Genomic DNA, 23242 nt, shown 5'->3' with positions numbered 1-23242 from the left:
TTTTGAGACTTTTCTTAAATTTTTATCTAGGTCTGCTGGGAATAAAAGCTTTCTATTTTATATAAGAGATCTCTGGTTCAGGTGCACTCTCGAGTGCTTTGTTTTAGGCTTAGGTAGCTCGATCTGGAGAGTAGAAGACATATTCCAGGTGGTACCTCTGTGTTAAATTATTTTTTTCTGTTTCCACAAATATCACACTGTAGTAATTTGTCTTCCCACAGACTGAAACTTACTTGTGGGAAAGTGGAATTGAAAAGTACTTCGGGGGTCTACACCAAGTAGAAAAGTATGAGAAGCCAAGGATAAGTAGATTAGTTAAAAAGAGCCTACACAAATCACCGTAAAAAGTATCAGAAATGTGTTTTTGTTTCTGGGGTTGTCACCTAAGTTAGGTCCTCGAATAGTAAGGTATATTAACTAAGGTATATTAGTGTGTATATTAAATTAAAAGCTGATAACATTCAGAATTTTCTTCTGCAGCCTGTTATTTACTATTTAGTAAAATGGTGTTCGTTGCCATATGAAGACAGTACGTGGGAGCTGAAAGAAGATGTAGATCAAGCAAAAATAGAAGAATTTGAACAATTGCAAGCTTCCAGGCCTGACTCAAGGAGATTGGTAAAATTATACCTAATTTTCTCGTCTGTCTTGGCAAATTGGATTTGATTTTCCTGACTGTAAACTTCTGTGTTTAAAATGTAAGGCTTATTGACAATCTGTGTAAAGGATCTGTGTGCCTTGTTAGCTAGGAATAATAATGTTTTCAGGTAGGCATAGATAAATATCTAAATTGTTACTCGGTTTAAAAAAAAATAAGTTTTTTGTTTAGCAGAAAATACAAAGTGTTAGAACTTGCTGAGTTTTTAACTGAGTGATGAACACCACATTGAATCTGGCTATTACAGAATCTAAACACCATTAAGACGAGGAGAGAACAGAATAAAATGAAAACATCCTCTTGCGAAGAACGGTTAAGTCTTGTGCTTCAACACTGAAGGAAATTGGCAAACAGGCCTATCAAACAGATTCCATAATTGCTTCCTGCTTTTATTTTTCCTCTTTTAATCGAGGACTAGCTGAAAGGAAGAAAAATACTTCTAATGAGGAAATTCATGCTGTCTTTAAATTATCAATCTTCTGTCTCAGAGGAGGAGGGGGAAAAAATACTTGTTCTATTTAAAGTCCTGTGTTATTGGTCATAGCTTACTTGTATTTAAGGCATATCCAGTGTGTTGTAGTATGCTTGTTCTAATTTATTTTACGTATCTGAATATGCACAGTATTTTCTTTTACAGGCTTTGGATTTTATTTTTATCTTTTCTTTTATGTTCATATAATGACAGAGGTCATGGTTAACCTCTTCAGATTACATTTATTTCATTTTTCTAACATTTATTTAAAATCCTGCCATTTTGGCATGCAGGAAGAAGGGCTTTATACAACTCTGTTACCGTATTTGGCTTGGGGAGAAAAAAGATGATTAAAGCGCAACCGTCCAACCGATAGGCATCTCAGCATCAGCAGCAAGCGTTTTTTGTCCCAGGCTCCGGCACGTACAAGGAAGTATGTGCTGACTGCAGCCTTGCGAGCGGCAGCACGGCCGCTCCTGGGGCTGGGCAGCGGCCAGATGGCTGCTTGTGCGCGAGGGGAGGAAGCCGCAGCTGCTGGGGAAGGACAGCCGCTGCCGCACGGGGACGTGGGGGCAGATGCTGCTGATGCTGGCAACAGGCGCACAAATTGCACGTCTGCAGTTCAGATTCATCAGATAAGGCCGCATCAGCGTAGAGTAACAGCAAGCTTTTAGAAATCCTGAGCAATGTCAAAAGCACAGCTGATCAGAGAAGCTCTTAGGAAGAGTATTTTGCTTGAATTTGAGAGTTTATTCACACTGAAACTTAGAATCTACCTGAAGAGAGTCTTCTGCTGCAATCCCACCTAGTAGCAGTTTGTCTTTACTCAGTTGCCTTCTGTGAGCTAGTTGCCACCCTGTTGAGCGTCCAAGCTTGGAGCTAGTCTATGCAGCCTCTCAGCTGTCTTCTAGTTTGCTAGGGCGATGAAGATAATGCACCTTGATACGGTTACAGGTCTGTTGTGTCATGTCCACGGTGTCGTGATCCTGCCTGTGCTGATGCTGTCTTTCATCCGATCTCGTGGTGAAACTGATTCAGGGAACTAAACCTCCCTGTATTTACACAACCCTTTTGTATTCTTGGCATTGGCTTTCTGAACTGGCTGACTATGCGATCAAACCGTTATGGATGACCAGGGCAAGTTCTGAAAGGAATGGGCAAGATCATAGTTAACTCTGTAGACTGCCCAAGCTATTTCAGAAGGACAGTTTCAGAATCCAAAGTTACTCAGACTCTGGGGATCTTGAGAAATATCACCTCAATATTCAGGTGGCTGTAGTTGTGGGACAGCTCTTCTTAGAGCTTACCAAGTCAAACTTCAAAGATTCTTACGAGGTTCTCTGAAGGCTCATATGAATGAATTAGTGTTTCAAATTAGCAGGGCCGAGCTATTTGTATGTTTAATTTTAGAAATCAATTGCTTGATATTATAATCTCAATTCAAAAAGTATTAATTTAAATAAATAAAGTATGAATTTCAGGTTTCAGCAAACTACTTATTAGCAAGTAATTTCAACAGTGACACCATCCCAATTTTAAGATTGAATAATTACATTGTAAATCTCAGCTGTTAGACTCAAGAAGTAGTGGGTAGAACTGTTTTAGGGAAAATAAAAAAAAAAAACGTGTGCCAATTTGCATGTGTGTTTTTCCGTTGAAGGACCGACCGCCTCCAAACTCCTGGAAGAAGATAGAACACTCCAGGGAATATAAAAATGGCAATCAGCTCAGGGAATATCAACTGGAAGGACTTAACTGGCTTCTATTCAACTGGTACAACAGGTATATTCATAGATCTTTTCTAATGCAAATTTTAAATATGGGGGTGAATAAGTGTTACAGGGTTGAATACTGTTTTGACTAAATATATCTTAGCCTCTCTGCTCACAGCTAAAAAGGTGTAACTGGAAAAAGGGAAATTTTCTTCCTTTGAAATTGGGTATACAACTATGTTTTTATCAATAATGGCAACAAAAAACAAATCGTAAAAGAGCAAAACTAACCTAACTGAAAATAAATTTTCAATAGCTGTAAGGAATTATTTAAAAAAAAATAAAAAACACCTTCCACCAAAGTACAAACTTTGAGAATTTTTGGAACTGGAATATAATTTTTTGTTAATCTCTATCAAAATACCCAAATAAAATTACTTCTTAAAGGTTTAAAAAAAATATATAGTCTCACTGCTGCACTTTCGTCTTGCAAAATATTTTCTAGAATTAATATATGTTTCAAATATAGTTACCTCTTTTCAAACATAAGACTAGTAAATAATTATTCCCTTATATTAGAAGCTAATTTAACTTTCGTTCATAAATACGGTACTGTATTAACTGGAGTATAAGTGCTTTCAAGATTTTTTCCAGAAGCATGTCTCTGTATCTAATTCAGATATCTATTCATGCATTGTCCTGCTTGCTTTCTTTTCAAAGCATCTTTTGCTTGTCCTTTAGAGGCAATGTCAGTGAGCATACCATTTTATGACATAAGTTCTATGATCTGCAAAAAAAAAAAAATAAAATAAAATTGTCTTAAACTCCGCGTAAGGCCCTCCATAGCAGTGTGAGCACCTATGCAAACAGTGAAGGGCTGGAATACATGGCTGGGGGTGAGCAGCTAGTGGTTCTTTGCATAGTAATTTGGTTATATGCATCTGTCCCAGTTTGGGAAACGTGGGGGAAGTTTGGCTGTGATGTTAAGATGTCCTCTGTTAATGTGAGGGTAGCTGGGATACTTGGCATCTGTGACTATTACGGAATCTTCATTGATTTGTAGCAGACTTGTCAAGGTGAACATACATATAGGTAATCCAATTAATTTAAATTCCTTTAACTGGGACAGATACAGTCCCAGAAGAATATTTGGGAGCAATTTTCTAGGAGAATGTCACAGAACATTCCATTCCTAAGGTTTTGCCAGTGCTAAACAGAACTGAAAGCTTGTGGTTTTGTGTGCCAAATTCATTCTTTGGCCTTAAACAGGGAACATTTAGGAGCATCTTTTGCAGTACCTTGATTTCGAGTATTGTTTTAAACTGGTGTAGTTGAGCTTTGCTTTTATATTTTTATCCATTTGAGTAACAGCTTGAATACTGTATCTTCTTTGACCTTAATAACAAATAAATATATCTTACTTTCAGGCGGAATTGCATTTTAGCGGATGAAATGGGTCTTGGCAAAACCATTCAGTCAATTACATTCCTCTATGAAATCCTCCTGTCTGGTATAAGAGGGCCTTTTCTGATCATAGCTCCGCTTTCCACTATAACAAATTGGGAAAGAGAATTCCGCACGTGGACTGACCTTAATGTTGTAGTGTATCATGGAAGTATGATCAGCAGGCAGATGATTCAGCAGTATGAAATGTACTTCAGGGACTCCCAGGTATTGTAATGTTGCTCGCGTTAACTATCTTACCCAAAGACTGCCTCCGGTAGTAGGAATGAAAAGTACGTTTTACGTTATCTGTATATAGACTTAAAGAAAGTCATTGTACATCCCATGTTGCGTTTTAAAGCTTTTTGCTTGCCTAAATCTTTAACATATGCTTACTGAATAAGTTTTGTGAAAGTGGTTGCAGCAAGATACATGTTGTTTCAGTATGCTGAGTGATTTTGCAATTGAATAACAGTAATGCTGATACACGTGTGGAGATTAAAGTGTATGCAGATGGTTGCAGTTGGGCCCTGAATGTGAAGAGCAGTATGAACAAAAATACAGCCGATTAAGCTCTGTTGCCTTTATGTAGCTGTTAATTTCCTTTCCCTACTGTAAGCTAGCCTTGCCCATGTACAGTTTGCTTTTCTGTCTTAATTACTTTACATTAATTGATATGAGAAAGACTTGAAATCTGATTTTTTAACGTTTTTTTCCTTGTCTATGTATTCTGCATAGACAAATGTTTTATTTTTAAAAAAACAAGGCATTTATATAAAATTGATAAGGCTGAAAACTTTTTTTTAAGCAGTCCTAGATATTAGATACTAAAATTAAGTCTTGTTTCTCTAGGGAGTTACTGTATGCTAACTGTCTTACTAAAGGCTGTCCATATTCTTTATCAGACCAGTCGAGTAAAGCAAACTAGATAAAAAGTGTTTGCTTAATTGTCAGCTGATATTTTTATTATGTAACTGTGTGATGGTTAAATGTATTACTGCCATATTTTTACTGACTATTTTTTTTCTGTTAGAGAGCGTCTTTCAGATTTTCACAGATTTAGAAATGTAGTATTGTCAACAAGCACCTTCAAAGACATTTTTATTATATGGGCTATATCAGTAATTTTGAAGTGGTTAGAACTTGATTGTTGGTTAGATAATATTGAATTCCTGGTGGTGGATAATTGTTAATATTAATTGAAGTGTTAGATAAACGTGTATGGGATGACAAAATGTTCTATAATGTAAGAACTAATGTCTGGCTTGGGATAAAATTTCAGCGACAAAATCTTTGAAATGAGTAGATTCAAGATAATATAACAAGTTTTGTGTTGATAAATCTCTATAGGGGCGTATTGTTCGAGGTACCTACCGATTCCAAGCCATTATCACAACTTTCGAAATGATTCTTGGTGGCTGTCCAGAGCTAAATGCAATTGAATGGCGATGCGTTATAATTGATGAAGCACATAGGCTGAAGAATAAAAATTGCAAACTCTTGGAAGGACTAAAATTAATGAACCTTGTGAGTAACTTTATTACTTTTATTTTCTTTTGTTGTTTGATTCTATTTGTTTCCTGTACAAATAGTTATGTATGGTGTGAGTATAAATCACAAGCTTGTTTATCTGTCAAAAAGAGATCTTGAGCAGTCTTTCTATGGAAATATCTGTTCCTGATGCTCTCTTCAAATGTCTGTATTTTTGAAACCTGATACTGGTATGTTTCTGATGGAAAAGAAAGCGTGAAAAGCTCTAACCATAAGCAGAGTCTATTCCTGATGATACTATTCTATTCCCTGTTTTGATTACAATGCTGACTTCATTTAATATGGTCTTTGTAATATTAAAATGTTTTTAATGCAAATATTTGTTGATTAATGTTTAAACTATCTTGTAGCTTCTTAAAAACAAGTTAGTTAACAATAAAAGCAAGCAATGCTAGGAATAAATTCCTGTTATTTGTTAAGGTAGAGTTGTCTAATACTGTAGTTCAGATTTTGCTTGATACAATGGAAGATTTTAATAACGCTACCATGAATCTTGAATGTATGTTTTCTGTAGTATGGAGAGCGGGGATTATATGGGTGAATATTACAGGGAAAAGTTGAAGTATTCAGTCATTTATTACACATAAAGGAAGACAAAATTTAAAGAAAAGCTAGTTGAAAATACCATTCTTCTTCTATGGATTCTTTTATCTGTATTGCCTTTGTACTTAGTGACACACAGAGCTGGTCATGTCAAGTTATGACAGTCAGACTTGACAAAAAAAAACTTCTAGCAAGTGTTTGCACGTAAATTATGAGACTTTTTTGTTTCCTTTTATAGGAGCATAAAGTGTTGTTAACTGGTACACCACTGCAGAACACAGTAGAAGAATTATTTAGTCTCCTTCATTTTCTTGAACCATTGCGTTTTCCTGCTGAATCTACCTTCATGCAAGAATTTGGAGACCTTAAAACAGAGGAACAGGTATTGGAAGTTGAATTAGTTTGTTTTGAGTTTCAGTATTTGAATGGGTGATTTGTAGGAGATACTTTTGTTTTGTGTAGGAACCATTATTGGTTTTCCCCAAGCCCCTTCCTGTGTATCATCTCAGGTGTTTTTTTGTCATGCATGTAATATTCCTAAATCACACAGGCAGAAGAAAGTAGTTAAGTATAATATTTTGAAGTTATTCTAAGTATTCTTAGAATTTATTCTAAGTTATTCTGAAGTTATTCTAAATTATACTTCTAAGGAGGGGGAGTGAGAGAGCGGTTGTGGTGGAGTTCAGCTGCCTAGCACGGTAAAACCACTACAATCTTGTAAGTATAGCAGGTAAATAGGGAGAATAATAAAAACTGAAGCTTTCTGGCTTTGTAGACAGTTTGCAAACAAATGCTAAAAAGATGCTCTTCTTCTTTGAATTACATCAAACATTTCTTTAGTAATTTAAAGTTTAAAAATAAGACTATATTCTATCTGGAAGATACTTCATATAAGTCTGGAAATGAAAAGTGATACTGAGTTCAAATTTTTTCCCCAATAAACTTGATTCATTCAGGTTCAGAAACTACAAGCTATCCTGAAACCCATGATGCTCAGACGGTTAAAAGAAGATGTAGAAAAAAAGCTGGCTCCTAAGGAGGAAACTATAATTGAAGTAGAACTAACTAATATTCAGAAGAAATATTATCGAGCAATTCTGGAGAAAAATTTTGCTTTCTTATCCAAAGGAGCAGGGCAAGCAAATGTACCAAATCTGGTTAACACTATGATGGAACTCAGAAAATGTTGTAATCATCCTTATCTCATCAAAGGTATATACTTTTCTACTTTTATTGAAATTATATAACAATTTCTGCTGGCAATCTTTGACATTTTTGTCAGACTTCTGAAGTACTGGATTAGGAGGAAACGTTCTTTGACAGATGTAAGGCAAAGTTGTGAGGCAGTTGCATATTTGAGATGTGAAATGGGAGCTTGTTTTTTTTTTTGTACAATTCCACAGAACATATAGAACTGATTACTTTATGAAAGTGTTAGTTCGCTTTGAAAGCAGTATGAAGGAATGCTTCGAAAGCGAACTTTTGAGGTTTTACTACTTGCAATAGATATAGTCTGTTTTGGTGTTTTTTGCTTTTGTTGCTTGTTTTGGATGTTTTTTCCTGCTTGCAAGAAAATACACCTTAAGTTTTTGCTATGTTTTCAAACATAGCGGGACTTCAGAAAAGGTCTTCAAAATACTGTTCTTAAGACTCATGTCCCACTTCAAATATTACAAAGGTAAATGGACTTCTGTTTTGTTTTTTTAAATTACTTTTTTACACAACAATTGAAGGAGTTGTATTTTTGATTTTGCAATTTGGGGTTATTCATCTAATTTTAGATATGTTTTTCTGTGTTCTGCTTAAAAATACAAGACTTCTTTTCAAAGAGCATAGAAATAAATCTTCTTGTTAGACTTCAGATCCATCCAGAACTCTGTTCTGTCTCCTGCAGTGGCTAATCGGGGACCTTTAGAGTACAAGCATTGATTTTGGGAACTTATTCTTCTACGCATATGGAGAGATTTGTGTAGGTATGCCAGTAGACACAGACATTTATTCTTTGATAGGTGCTGAAGAGAAAATCCTTGGAGAGTTTAAAGAAACTTACAGCCCAAGTGCCCCTGACTTCCATCTACAAGCAATGATCCAGTCTGCTGGGAAATTAGTTCTTATTGATAAACTTCTTCCAAAAATGAAAGCAGGAGGCCACAAGGTCCTTATCTTCTCTCAAATGGTGCGATGCCTTGATATTTTGGAGGATTACCTTATACATAAAAGGTAAGATACTGCATGCTCTGTCTTTGTAGTATATTGATGTCAGTGGACATATTTTTGGATATTGTGGGGCTAACAATACAGCATACCAAAGATAGGAAGGTTGGTGGGTTTTTTTTTTTGCGAATCACTAACTTACTATGTGATGTCATATCAGTTGTTCAGCAACAACTGGACAACTTCACAGAGAAACTGAAGAGAGCTGGTTGAGTAAACCTTCAGTTAGTTGCTTTTTCTATTAAACATAATTATAATTTAACATATATCCACACTGTTGGCGTTACCTATCAGAAACCAATCAAATTCAAGCTCAACACTGCTCATCCAACCTCCAGGAAGCATATAGTATGTTCTTTACATCATGTTGACCTTGGACCTGACGGGTAACACAGTTCCTTACTACAAACTAGTAAATAACTGGAGGTTTAATTTCTTTATTAATGTCAAAAATGGGCTTCCTGTCTTGCGTAAATTAGTACTTCTTTGAATTTTGCAGCAGAACGGAAAGTCAGTTTGTTTACTGCCAGACATAATGCAGCTCCTTAGATTGCCTTGTGCTGTCACGTGTAATAGCACCCTTTGGTTATGCTGTCGACTCCACAGAAACTAGGCACTTACAGATGTACATGACTAAGTACTACACATAAAGCCTTAGCATGTAAAATCTGCCCTTAAACTCAGTTACAACCAGTAGCTGCTATATCAACCTGAAAAATGAAAAAGGTTCTGGTTATTTGTTAGAAATTAAATACTGTTTTAAAATGTATATTTGTCAGTAAACTGCACAGTAATACAGAGTTAACATGTTACAAAAAAAAAAAGGCATGCCTTCATGCAGTGCAATGCTGGAACGTATACTGGAAATTGTTTGTAGATTACTAGTATCTCTTTTTATCTTAATTGTATATAAATTACATGATTCTTTGCTTTTTCTTTCATCAATCTAGTTACTTGAACTGAGCTTAACGTTTTGTATTTTGTATGTGTGCACTTTAATACACTAATTGTAATTTCATAGTGGTGCTTACAATTCAGTATGAAACTATTCATTTTTTATAACAAACTGGCAAGATTTAGATTGGTGCATCATAGGTTCAGGTACAATCTTCTGATATCCACAGAAGCTGCAGCTCGCTTTATGCTGCTGTTTGATTAGAAATGTTAGAGTGCACACATGATTAGACTTACCAGAATTCATGACTGTAGGAGATGGCTGCCTGCCAAATAGCCTGTGGTCCTGTGGATTATCTGCTGTCCCATTTTATGGCTGATTAGAAGAAAAATGGTTGTGAAGCTCTTTAACTAGATACAGACTCGGCATCTTAACTCCATGTACATTTAGAAGTATTTGCTCCCTTTTTAAGCAAGACAGAGAGGGTCCATTTCATTTCCAAAGTTTTACAGGGGTCTTGGTAATTATCAAAGGTAACGGAAGCAGCAATTACTTTGGGCTTCTGATTTTGCCACTTTCAGTTTAAGTAGTCATAGATTCATTGATGCCTTGATAAAAGATAGTGAGAGGTGCTGTGAAGTCGTTTTTGTTCTATTTCTCTTGGTCTTGCCAGAATCGATGTGCAGTTTGCTGAATGACAGCTAAGTATTCCTTTGTGCTGGTTACTTGGTTACCCTTCCTGTGCTCAGACAAGTTGGTGTGTAATACAGAAGTACACTGCTTGCTTCTGTGGCCACAGGCTGAGATCCAAGAGTAGGATGGGAAAAACTTCTAGGTGCCCCCATTAGCCTTGAGTTTGTGCTGTGTATTAATGCAACTAAATGTCGTGACAATGCATATTTCCAGGTATGTATAGTCCGGTACTTGCTCTAATGGACAAAGAGCATCTCTTAAAATATTTGCCGTTAGGACTTCCTGATGTGTATTAGTACTACCGTGCTCTGTCCTGATTTCTGGTAATCAAAGTTAGTCTGTGACTTTTATTCACTGTAAAGAATAAATATGCAGGCAGATTTGTTCTAATCCCCATTTAAACTGTGAAAAACCTTGTAGTGATCTGTGTGCGTGACAATTTCCAGATATTTATATGAACGAATTGACGGACGAGTACGAGGTAACCTCAGGCAAGCTGCAATTGACCGGTTCAGCAAACCAGATTCGGATCGTTTTGTGTTCCTTCTATGCACCAGAGCTGGTGGTTTGGGCATCAATTTGACTGCAGCAGATACATGTATAATTTTTGATTCTGACTGGAATCCTCAAAATGATCTGCAGGTAAACTTGTTTAATATTGAGAGTGAAGACATCAAACTTGGTTGATAGAAATTTGGTCCCTCAGAATGTTCAATCTCTGTTGTTAATGTGCATCACATTTAAATGTTCAGGTTTGGTTCTTATTCTTTCAAACTGATTAAATACCCAATACAAGAAAACTAAGTCAGTGAGTTTATAAATCTCTTAAGATTTTGATGACGTTATGAAACCAGAGGCAGCAGTGGGGTTAGATTTTGCATATATTGATTAACACACTTTACAGAAATAGAACTGTTCCATTAAAATATAATTTATAGAAATGAACAAATTTATATAACAAAACAGTGAACTAATCCAATTTAGGAATTGGATGCTGAAATTGAATACATTCCCAAATCGCAACTTCTTTTAGGATTTTTATCTGGAGATCAGGTAACTTTGGGGTTAGCATGTCTTTTTTGTCTAGTGCTACTGGAAGATAAATACCATTCAGTAGCACATTCATCTGCATTTTATTTATTACTCTGGTTTTGGAAAAACTATAGGCACTTGACTTCTTCTTAAGGTTATATTTTCTTTTTAAGGCTGTGCTACAGCAAAACAAATTTATTGGAAGAATCTTACTTTATTCCTAGATCAATCTAAATTCTTACTGTTCTCCCTTCATTCAAAAGGCTCAAGCCCGTTGTCACAGGATTGGTCAGAACAAAGCAGTGAAGGTCTACAGACTGATAACTCGTAACTCATATGAAAGAGAGATGTTTGACCGAGCAAGTCTGAAACTGGGACTCGATAAGGCTGTCTTACAGAGTATGAGCGGAAGAGAAAACAGTGTTGGTGGTGTATGTAGACTTCCTGAATTTTCCTTTTGATTTTGTAGTCATGTGGGAAGTATTTTAAATTATAGAAGTTAAACTTTTTTTCTATTGTTTGCATCTCTGCTATGTCTTCTGATGTGAGCTAAGAATAGTAGAAATAATTTACAAGGTACTTCAGTAATAACTTATCAGAGTTTGTGCCTCTTAAGGTAAACAATGTCAAAGTTAAACAAAGGGAAAATTTTCTTCTTGTTTTCCTTTTATCTTCCTGTATTAATATAATGTGTTACTTCAATACAAGGTGAGATTTACATCTCGTGTTAAAGGGTAGGTTTTTAAACCTTATATTCATCACAGTATTGAGACTGGCCAAAACCAGAGACAGGTACTTGTATAAGTGGGTACTGTAAACACACAGCAAATTACTTTAGCTGTTAACTAGATGTATCTCTGTCTTTAATAATCTAGATTTTAAATTCAGAAATTACAAGGCACCGTTAGGTCACAGAAGCATTGGAAAGGGAAAGAAAAAAATAACTTTGGGGATCTTTTCTAGGCTTTTTTAACACCCATTTTATTTACTTAGATCCAACAACTCTCAAAAAAAGAAATCGAAGACTTGCTTCGAAGAGGTGCATATGGTGCCATAATGGATGAAGAAGATGAAGGCTCTAAATTCTGTGAGGAAGACATTGATCAAATTTTGCAGCGCCGTACTAAAACTATTACAATTGAATCAGAAGGAAGGGGCTCCACATTTGCCAAGGTAAAGAAGCAGCAAGTTTTTCTTTGATAGTATAGACCTGTAAACTTAATCGAATATTATAAAAATTTATACTTAGATAAAAGTAGACAACTTTTGTGTGTGTTTGTATGTTAGATACGTTTTTGGAGTTCTTATATATACTTACTAGCATATGCATATAGCAAAATCCAGTTTACACATACATCTTGAGTAAATGCCAGACACAAAGAGACAAGTTGTGTGCAGCTTTGGAAAAAGGCTGGGACTTGAGAGACATAATGGGCTGCAGTAACCAAAATTATTAAAAGCCTTTAGTTTATAGATTCATTCATATTCAGAACAAGGGAAAATGCATATAAGACAACTATTTAATAAGATTACAGATAGTTAGCCTTATTCTAGATCTATTTATAGCTAGGTTATAGTTTGAACCTGAGCTTTTTTTGGTTGGAGTTTGAAAAATTAAATAATACATAAATATTTTAGGAGTAAAGATAAAAGGAGTAAAGGGGGAGGGGAGAATAAGAATATAAGGCATTAAGAGTAACAGTGTAGAAAAAAAATTGGACAAACTCTGTTTCTGACTTGTGGTGTGTAGGCAAAAACCAATAATTTTGTGGCATCCAAAAACCTGTGCTGGAAAATTGAACAAGCAGAACAAAAAAATAAGCTTGAATCCTTTAATTTCCAAACTTGCAAAAATGAACCTGAACAAATATAAATTAAGGTAAATTAAAAAAAAAATAAATCTCAGGCAGTATAATCAAATTTGGAGCATGCGTCCTTCATTAATGCAGTAATGCAATTGTTACATTTAAAGAAGACATGAAACAGAAAACTTTTTATACTGATGTGTATATTATTTTGAAATGTACGTTTATTGAGGATCTCTTATATCTTGTTTATTTCTGAGTTTAGTCAAAAAAAACAAAAGCTTTCTAAAGAAGAATCAATATGAAACCAGTTATGGAACATGATTGTGACTTTCTTTTCATCACAAGAATTAGAAAAATTCATTTTTATTTACTTTTTTTTTCCAAAAAGCAGTGTATCATTTTTTAAAAGGCCTTCTGAAATAAAGCTTATTCCATGCTTTCAAGCTTTGATTGTTGGTAGTTTAAGTACTCCTTTGAAATTTCCCTCAAGCGGGTACTTTTTGCATGAGATGAAATCCCCAAATGCTGATAAGCCTCTTCAAACGATTCTATTTTTTTCCATTCAAGTAATTTAGATTCAGACTTGGAAGCAGAATAATCTTGCTGCTTAATGTTGTTCTCCCCTGATGGTGCATAAAAGTTCATTAGATTTTTCTGATATATTATGGGTCTGAATTTAAAAAATGAAGGGGGAGGAGAATTTTGAGCTACTTTGCACTGTTAGTAACTTCTAAAGGCTTAACAGCTGCTTGGGAGATTTTGATGGAATAAAGTAATGCCACACTGAGGCATTCAACTCTACAAACTTCTCATGAATGCTGTTGGTAAGATATAATAATATTTTTTTACAGGCTAGCTTTGTTGCATCTGGAAACAGGACTGATATTTCACTAGATGATCCCAACTTTTGGCAGAAATGGGCCAAAAAAGCAGAAATAGATATAGATGCCATCAGTGGCCGAGTAAGTATTTCTCTCATAATGTATCGTTTTTTCCAAGTATGTGCTTGCTTTTGAAGTCTGAGGCAATATAAATTTTTGGTGCTTCTTTGTTTAATGCATCTATGAACCAGAGTTTGTGTGATGGTTACTTTGTGCACGGATAATCAACCAGCAGATAGGTTTAATATTTCCTAGCTCCCTGTTGTCCCAAAAAGAGTTTGGGCATTTTTGATTTTTTGTTCCAAGTCCTGGAAAAAGTTGAAACTGTGTAATTGTTCTGATTGCCTTGTTTTTTTGGCCGTAACTCCTATTCTGGAATCTGCAAAACAGCAGACAGAGTTTTAATTACTGGTTTTACAATACTGGAAGTTGTGACTTTACATGCAAAGACATTCCTATGAAGTCAGTTTTAAAAAGGTTTCATTGAGCCTTTTTACTGATAGAGGCTATGTCATATGTAGTCAGTCGAAGTATTCAGCTCAGATGAAATGTTCAGTATGGCTTTTAAGTAGTGTGCTGGCATCATTGCATGAAACCCTTTTTTTCTTGTTGTTGCCTTAAATACCGCAAAATGTTTTACGTGCTTTACAGGTGTTTTCCATGATGTCTTTGCAAAAGACCTATTAATGACTTTAGACAGAGGTTGTTCCTTTTTGAACTAAAGCCAGATATTTACAGAAAAATTTCCAGCTGTTTTTCTGATATGGTTTGCTTGAATTTTTGCAGAACAGCCTGGTTATTGATACCCCAAGAATTAGAAAACAAACAAGGCCCTTCAGTGCTACAAAAGATGAGCTGGCTGAATTGTCTGAAGTGGAAAGCGAGGGTGAGGATAAACCGAAACTCCGCAGGCCGTGTGACCGTTCCAATGGATATGGAAGAACAGAGTGCTTTCGGGTGGAAAAAAACTTACTGGTCTATGGGTATGGTATACATCCTTCTTTGTTCTAGGAAAAAAATAAATTTAAAAAAATAAAAAGAGAAAAGAGGGGAAAAAAAGCAATTGTTTTTCCATGTACTAAATTGTATTTATGGGGAAACTTATATTGGTGAAGTACAGATCCTGGCCAGTTAATAAATAGGTGTTTGTATACTGCATAGAGACTATATATATAGCTTCCTTAATGTATCTATTGGATGTGATCCTAAGCATTTTAAGATGAATTACTTTTTGCAGAAATTCTAAGGCATAGTAAAATACACCTAATCACACAACTGTAGTTTTAGGTCTTTGCTTTTGTAGCAAGACCAAGATTTACCTTGGTCTTTTGGGGGCTTTTGGGTATGGCTACATAAATGGCGACATTTATACATATTGCACTATCGAGGTAGAAATAAGCATGTACTGATGGCATTCATAACATTTTTGCCTTTATCCCCCCCCCCCCCCCATTTAAAGGAGCTCATTTAAATCTTTATTATGCTTTTATTGTTTTAATTCCTACCTTCTTTGTTGTTTAATCTGTTAAAATGAACTACATACAAGTTTTAGATTAAACTTGCAATAACCTGGTGTGTTTATAGAGAGATTTTATTTAAAATTTGAATTTTATTTTATGAATAAATTTGATATAATCATGTGCCCTGTATAAATCTTTCTGACAATTAGCAATTGAAGAAATGTTAAAGAAAACAGGTAAAACCCTTTCTTCAGGGAAGGGTAGACACATCTAATATGGGCACTCCAGTAGTCTCTGTAAAAAAAAAAAAAAAAAAAAAAAAAAGAAATATGATAAGGGCTGCAGGCAGGCTTAAAACCTAAATATGTCAATATCTAAAATAAGCTAATGAACGGCTTGGTAACTGTCTTGTTCGTAATTGCAGAACATCTTGCACTTCCGTGAGGTTTGAATAGGAACTGAAAATCTAACCAGTCATTTTAAGCATACTTATATCAGATGTTGTGATTTTATAAATAAAGTCTTAGGTGTTCTTTTCATCCACCTGAAAAGATAAATGACTGTGCATGTTATCATTGAGTTCCAGTGAGTTTTGTGCCTAAAACAATCTTTTTTTTTCTAAACATGTAGTTTTTGTTTAAAACCATTTTAAACAGGTAGTCTTGTTGGAAATGTTACTTTCATGTTTCCACTCAGTAATTTAAATGGAAGGAAAAAGTAGAATTTCTCTAAAATTTTGGTATTCCTTTTTATAAAATAAACCTGCTGGAGTGTTTCACTTTTACGTGCTAACCTGTGATTCTCTTTGGACTAGGTGGGGTCGCTGGAGAGAGATTTTGTCACACGGTCGCTTCAAGAGACAGCTAAATGAACAGGATGTGGAGATAATTTGCCGAGCTCTCTTAGCCTACTGTCTTGTTCACTACAGAGGGGATGAGAAAATAAAAAGTTTTATATGGGATCTCATTACCCCAACAGAAGATGGGCAAACGCGAGAGCTGCAGAATCACCTTGGTAAGGACTGAAGTGGTTTTGCGGTTAAAAAGCTTCGCATACGCATGCCAGTGACAATGGGATAAAAGCAGCTAAAAATTCTCTCTGAAAGTGTGCTACTTGAAACAGGTGTCTGGAGTAAGCTCCATTTAATTCAACTGATGGAAAAAGAAGTGTCATTTCTGTTTCACTTTGTTTTTTGATTGCTTAATGAAATGGGTTGGGATACTGTATTTAAGCTTTCTTTTCATTTTGGTTCATAAGAACCTATTTTGTTTCAAAGTAGGTGACAACGTGCTCTTGTCTCTGTCCCCATCTCCTGCTTTGTCCTTAGCTTGTGAAATGTAGTTCAGAGATGCTCTAACAGATCAAACAAAACAAAACTTGTGTTCACAAGCTGGAAGGCTGGTGTATTTTCTAGTAGGTCACAATACTGGTATAGGATTTTGTAGCTATAAATATCACAGGGGTTCTGTACCTGCCTGTTGCTGTTACTGTATTATGTTTTAAATTATATAGGCCTATCAGCCCCTGTGCCTAGAGGAAGAAAAGGAAAAAAAGTGAAGACCCAGGCTAGCACTTTTGACATACACAAAGCAGAATGGCTTCGAAAATACAATCCAGAACATCTGTTGCAAGATGAAGGATACAAAAAGCACATAAAACACCACTGCAACAAGTAAGCAGTAGTTGAAGTGTGAATGTTTTTCACTTCTTATGCAAAGATTCTTTTTCTTCTAATTCCTTGTTGTCTTAGACTTTGAAGTACTTGTGTTGCTATGAAAAAACAAGTTTTCATAGTGTGTGTTTGATTAGGACAAACGGGCTGTATTGTACTGTGAGGTGAAATAAATATTTCATATTAAAAATAACCTTGTTATCCTTTTTAAATAAACCGCATGTTTGTACATTGCGGAGCTGGGGGCCCGAGAGAGAGAGAATCTTGCTAGCATGTTTTCGGAGCCTCGTAGCAGCCAAAGACTAAAGAACTTGGGAGTGCTTAGCAAAGAAATTGAAAGTGCTACAGTTGTTGCTCCTAAATTTTTTTTTTTTTTGCCTGGTATTGTTTCTCAGCTTCTGAGAATCTGAGCTGGCTTGCTTGTTGAAAGCTTATCCATAATGATGAATGAGGTTATTTTAGATAAAGCACTGCTTTATAACAAAGCTTGTCATACTCTGCTTGAAAACTTCAGGCAACTATAGACAAAAATTGAGATAAAGCATGGACAAGCCATTGAGGTCATGAACTAAATTTGAAGTGAGGAGGAATGAAAAGGGATGTGAAAGATGTTTATCGTCAGCCTGCTGGAATCTTTTTAAGGGAATCTTCCAAGTAGGAAGAGGGAAATTAGAAATTTGCTCTTAGCAGCAATTTATGAAGCAAGTGAGTATTCTGCTGGCTCTGGTCTTTCTCTAGGATTTGAAAGGTATTTTGCAATGAAACAGTAGCAATAAAAAAGTGCAGAGTGACTTGAACTAGAGGTTATCTCCTCTCATAACTGAAGGAAGTATGTTTTAGGAAAACGGCTTGTAAACCTTCTGATGTCACAAAAAAAAATAATGAAAGCTTTTAAAGTACTAATATATCTGTTTCTAACCTTTTTTTTTCTTTAGGGTCTTGCTTCGAGTAAGAATGCTGTATTACCTAAAACAAGAAGTCATTGGTAATGAATTCCAAAAGGTGTTCGAAGGAATTGATGCCAGGTGAACTATATGGAGGGTTTTCACCTGTTTATTTTAGATGTAAACTTATCAAATGAAAATTCAGAAGTCTTAGACCCAAATAAAAGATGTTGCAAGCAAATATTTCTGTTTTTAGGTTGTGAGGAAAACATGTTTTTATTTGCCATTTTAACAAAACACTTTGTATTTACTTGACACAGGAAGTCGTGATTCCTGTTTGGGAGTCTAGCTATATGAAATTATTAAAAACAAATAGAATGAGAAAGTAAGTGAAAGATGAAATATGTTTGACATTCTAATTGGCAGGTTTTCCTTGCCTCTTTATGCACACTTTTAGTTAAGTGCTGCAAGTTCCATTAATTCTTTTATGGAAGTATTTCTGTGTGAGAATTCTTGAGCTCGTGGCTGCAAGAATTTGCAGTAAATAGAAACTTTGATTTGGATTCAGAAAGCTGTTATAAACATTTACGGATTAGTCCATCTCATGCTATTAAACACAAAAGCAGATAATACTTGGTTTTACTAAGGTTGGTAAACACGAACTGCTAGAAATTGGCAGAATTCAAAGAGAATATTGCACGCTCCTTCTGATTTCATATTCTTTCCCTGTTATTGGTCTCTGCCAAATACAAAATACCAAGCTGTCTGTCTTGTATTGCTGTTTAATACTGTATTGTGTAGCTTATGTACCTCTTAGTAGCATAGTCCTACATTAGTTAACTGTTACTTGCTTTTAAATACCAAAGTGCATTTTAAAAAAAAAAGTTTCTATCCAAAGAATCTTTACAACCTTCAAAATAATCTTTGAATTGTTTTGTTGGACATGGAATGTGGTACGTGGGTCTTTGAAAAGAGAAGTTTGAAAACCTTCCATAACGTACAAATTCCAAATTAAAAATGTACTTCTGCCTCTGAATATTACTGACGTTGATGCTGTTGGTGATTCTCCGTAGTGAAATTGATGTTTGGGTCCCTGAGCCAGATCACTCAGAAGTTCCTGCTGAGTGGTGGGATGCAGATGCAGATAAATCCCTTCTAATTGGAGTTTTTAAACATGGTGAGTAATATGAATGACTGCATATGTACTTCCCCACCCCTCAATATCAACTTCTACCTCTTTTCTTTTATAGTTTACTTTAAAAGATGACTTTGTGCCACTTTTTTATAGGTTATGAAAAATACAACACTATCAGAGCAGACCCTGCACTGTGCTTCTTGGAAAGGGTTGGCAAGCCAGATGATAAAGCGGTTGCTGCTGAGCAGAGAGCAAATGATTATATTGATGGGTAGGAGTGCTTCAAACTGAGCATGAATGTTTTAAGGGCTTAAAGTAAACAAGACTCAATTTGTGTGTGTTGTACTTTATTCTCCTCTTAACTAGCTTTACGCTAGTTCGATGTCATTGTTGTGAAGAACAATACTTTGAGCAGAGTTAGAAGTGTGACAAAACAATTTAAATATCTGGGATTTCACAGTTAAGGGAGAAATACATCAACTTTATGTTAAAAGGATTGTGCCTTGTGTTGCTACTTCAGAAATATTACATGCTGAAGTGTACAAGCCTTCAGAGGCTGAATACTACAGAACTATTTAACTTGATTTTAGGTTGGTCACCTTGGTGTGTTTTCTTGTGTAGTTAACCAGTGACACCAGTAGATCACTTTGAGTATTACTGGATAACTTCTGAAAGAGAGAACTTCCTTTACTCTTGCTTCATCAGTGATATTAGTAATTTTGCTCAAAAAGAATATGAGTGAGGCAGTAAATGGGAGAGTGGGGCAGGATTCAAGCAAAAGTTGTTATGAAATATTTTCCTTGTTTCAAATATAAAATTAAACACAGTGTATGTAACTAAATTGAAATGGGTTCTGCTTGATTTGAAAGAGTGTAAGGTCTTCCTAAATATTATTAAAACGTGTTTTGTGTTGAAACTTTAACAGGGATGTAGAAGATCCGGAATATAAACCAGCACCAGCAATGTTTAAAGATGACATAGAGGTATAACAGGCATTTATTAATAGCTACTTTTAACACACTTAGAAAGTAACACTTCCATCTTTTTATTGAGCAAATAATTACATTTTTCTATGTTTTTCAAAATTGATAGACCTTACTCCGTGTTTCTCTGCAGTTGGGGGTGGGGAACAGGAGCAATTTACTGTGTAATTCTGTTGTGTGCCTTGTTAGCTGCCTGTCCATAATGCACGTTACTCTTGTTCGTCATATTTGTAAATTGTCTACAAGAAGTGCATTTTACCTAAATCCTTGGAGAAGGATACATTTATTTTGTTTCACTGTTGTTTTTCTACAGGATGATATTTCATCTCCGGGTGATTTGGTAATAGCAGATGGAGGTAAATACATAGAACTTGAAATCGGCACCTTATTTTTGGTTGTTTAATTCCCCTGACTTAACTAAAACTTGTTGACATTGCCTTGTGTAGACCCATGGAGGCGAGCAACAATTAATTTATTTTTTCTGTGATTTTCTTTTAATATAGATGGACAAATGATGGAAGGAGACAAAATCTATTGGCCCACCCAGTCTGCCTTAACAACACGTCTTCGACGCCTAATAACAGCTTATCAACGAACGAGTAAAAATAGGCAGGCCCAGCAGATCCAGCCAGCATTCCCAATACAAACTAGTATGATGCAGCCTCCATACGAAGAAGCTGCTCTAAACCCAAAGATGGCTGCTAAGATAGAAAGACAGCAAAGGTATGTGCATTATAGAAATACAAATGTTTATGCATACTTATTTAAAAATATATATAGAGAGAGAAATAATTGCTAGCCACATGGTATAGTGAAGAAAATTACAGATTTTTTTTTTGCTTGGTGGTGAAGGTGGACAAGAAGAGAAGAAGCCGATTTCTACAGAGTTGTGTCCACATTTGGAGTGGTATTTGATCCTGAACGGGGACGATTTGATTGGACCAAATTTAGAGCAATGGCTAGGCTACATAAGAAAACTGATGAGAGCTTAGAAAAGTACCTGTATGCTTTTATGTCAATGTGCAGGAGGGTCTGTCGTCTCCCCTCAAAAGAAGGTGGGTGTATATATTTTTATCTTTAGTTTTCTCTTTACTTTTTATTTAAAGTGTTTTTCTTGATTATTGCCTTCCTTGTTCGTGTGTTCTGAAATAAAAATGGGGGTGAAGAAAATTAGTAAAGATCTTAAGTGAAGTGTAAAATTATAACCTTATAATGGGGGAACATAACTGATTGAAGCCATCTACTTCTAGTATTGCTTTGCAGTGGTTGTTTTTGTTTAGTTTTGTTTTTTTTGCCATATTCTCATCTTTGTTTTGTTTTAAAACAGAACTCGTAGACCCAAACATTTTTATCCAGCCAATTACAGAGGAGCGTGCTTCCCGGACTTTGTATCGCATTGAGCTCCTAAGGAAGGTGCGAGAACAGGCCCTTAGACACCCCCAGCTGTTTGAGCGACTAAAGCTATGTCAGCCAAACCCAGACTTACCTGTCTGGTGGGAGTGTGGGACTCACGACAGGGATTTGCTTATTGGAGCTGCTAAACATGGAGTTAGCAGGACAGATTATCATATCCTTCGTGATCCTGAACTGTCATTTATGTCTGCCCAGAGGAACTATAGTCAGAACAAAGTGGCGCTCTCAAGGACTTCTACTCCGCTCTTGCATCAGTACCAGATGGCATTAGCTGCTTCTCCTCTTACACCGCAGTCAAGATTTCCAGACGCTAAAGTGAATGCTCTTGAGGATGCAAAAGTTAAAAATGAGAATCTGAAAGAGGATGCTCAGTCTTCTGGAGAGGAATCTATGTCTACAGAGGAGACCCAGATGATAATGAAATCTGAACCTCTGAGTCCAAAAAACGGCACACCAGTACAAAATACAGACCACAGACCTAGTGTGAAGACTGAAACAGACAGGCGCATGGTGTCAGCAAGGACAGAGCCTCTAACTCCAAACCCAGCTTCCAAAAAACAGAGAGTCAGCAAAAGGGGATCTGACTCTAGCTCTGACTCAGACTCTGACTCAGATAGATCATCCTGTTCTTCCAGGTCATCTTCGTCATCCTCTTCGTCTTCCTCATCTTGTTCACACTCTCGATCAGGCTCTAGCTCTTCTTCATCTTCATCTTGTTCTTCAGCATCTTCATCCTCATCATCTTCATCCTCCTCCTCCTCATCGTCATCATCATCATCGTCTGAAGAGAGTGATAGTGATGAAGAGGAGGCACAAAAACGTGGTATGTTGGTAGTCTTATTTCTGAACCACAATTTTTAAATTGAACGAATTTATTCCTAATGGAAGAATGTCCAAAAAAGGTTACTGAATCCCAGAAAAGTAAACGTAAACAGTTTTGCTTGATTTGAAGTGAGTCGAAAGAATTTCAAGAAGAGAGCTTTTGCTTTGCTTTTTATCAGTGCTTTGGGTGAGGCAGTTGGTTTTGCTTTTTTTTCTTCTCCAGTCTTGCTTTCCTGTATGTGTAGCTTCCTCACTGTGCTTTCAGGAAATCTGCAAGTGTCCTTCTGTACAAGTTTGTGTTGTAAGCTGCTTTTTCTTGAAAGCTAGAGGTGGCCTAGCAGTGTACTTGTGCTGAAAAATTTCAAACACCTAAATACATACTTCAAAACTGCAGTGATTATAGAGTATAGGACCAAAGAACCCATTGAGACGCTTCTGGAAGGTTCAAAGTGAAAAACAAAAGCCTCTGATCAGTGAAGTGATTTAAAATGTGCACTAAGCCAACCAATCATTATTTGAAACATTCCTTACTTTTAGATACTCTGACCTGTACTCGACTTTTGCCTTGTTCAGACTCAGAATGTGGCAATATTTCTCTGCTCTGTGATAATAAATGGTAGTAGAAAAGTGAAGAGAGTGAAGTTAAGCAGTGGCATTACAGCATGACTAAATAAGCTGACTTTTTTCCCGATACCTCAAAAGGAAATATTTAATCAGATGGATCCTGTTGTCTGTGAAAATGACAGATAGAAACCTTAGGGTTAATTTACTGGGAAAAGTGGGCAAGTTAAATGCCTCTTAGGCAAAATGATTAAGATGCTGCTCCGTGTAGCAGTGGGAGGACATGTTCAAAGGAAACAGCTGTATGAAAAAAATAGAAAAAGTGAGAGAAAAGGAAAGCTTACATGACTTCGATCTTCAGTTCTAGATGGTGGATACCATAACATGTGCTACAAGTCAAAATATTAGCC

General features: G+C 35.9%; 1 protein-coding gene across 14 annotated transcripts in view; it reads left to right on the top strand.

Moving 5' to 3' along the window:
* CHD9 (chromodomain helicase DNA binding protein 9) overlaps positions 1-23242 on the top strand; it is a 94353-nt gene that overhangs the window by 57245 nt on the left and 13866 nt on the right. For all 14 annotated transcript variants that reach the window (XM_080551863.1, XM_080551860.1, XM_080551864.1 and 11 more), the window contains 22 exons: positions 481-618; positions 2791-2912; positions 4270-4513; positions 5636-5812; positions 6618-6761; positions 7336-7591; positions 8389-8599; positions 10628-10823; positions 11477-11644; positions 12207-12386; positions 13873-13983; positions 14689-14885; positions 16177-16376; positions 16875-17034; positions 17970-18059; positions 18992-19095; positions 19207-19324; positions 19979-20036; positions 20350-20392; positions 20540-20759; positions 20889-21091; positions 21364-22272. In XM_080551863.1, coding sequence (XP_080407989.1) covers positions 481-618; positions 2791-2912; positions 4270-4513; positions 5636-5812; positions 6618-6761; positions 7336-7591; positions 8389-8599; positions 10628-10823; positions 11477-11644; positions 12207-12386; positions 13873-13983; positions 14689-14885; positions 16177-16376; positions 16875-17034; positions 17970-18059; positions 18992-19095; positions 19207-19324; positions 19979-20036; positions 20350-20392; positions 20540-20759; positions 20889-21091; positions 21364-22272 — 4249 coding nt within the window. The remainder of the gene's footprint in view (positions 1-480; positions 619-2790; positions 2913-4269; positions 4514-5635; positions 5813-6617; positions 6762-7335; positions 7592-8388; positions 8600-10627; positions 10824-11476; positions 11645-12206; positions 12387-13872; positions 13984-14688; positions 14886-16176; positions 16377-16874; positions 17035-17969; positions 18060-18991; positions 19096-19206; positions 19325-19978; positions 20037-20349; positions 20393-20539; positions 20760-20888; positions 21092-21363; positions 22273-23242) is intronic.

The sequence above is a fragment of the Anser brachyrhynchus genome (genome assembly GCF_964034855.1).
Source record: "Anser brachyrhynchus genome assembly, chromosome: 12".
In the NCBI taxonomy this organism is placed as follows: domain Eukaryota; kingdom Metazoa; phylum Chordata; class Aves; order Anseriformes; family Anatidae; genus Anser; species Anser brachyrhynchus.
This window is presented reverse-complemented; position numbering and strand designations above follow the sequence as displayed.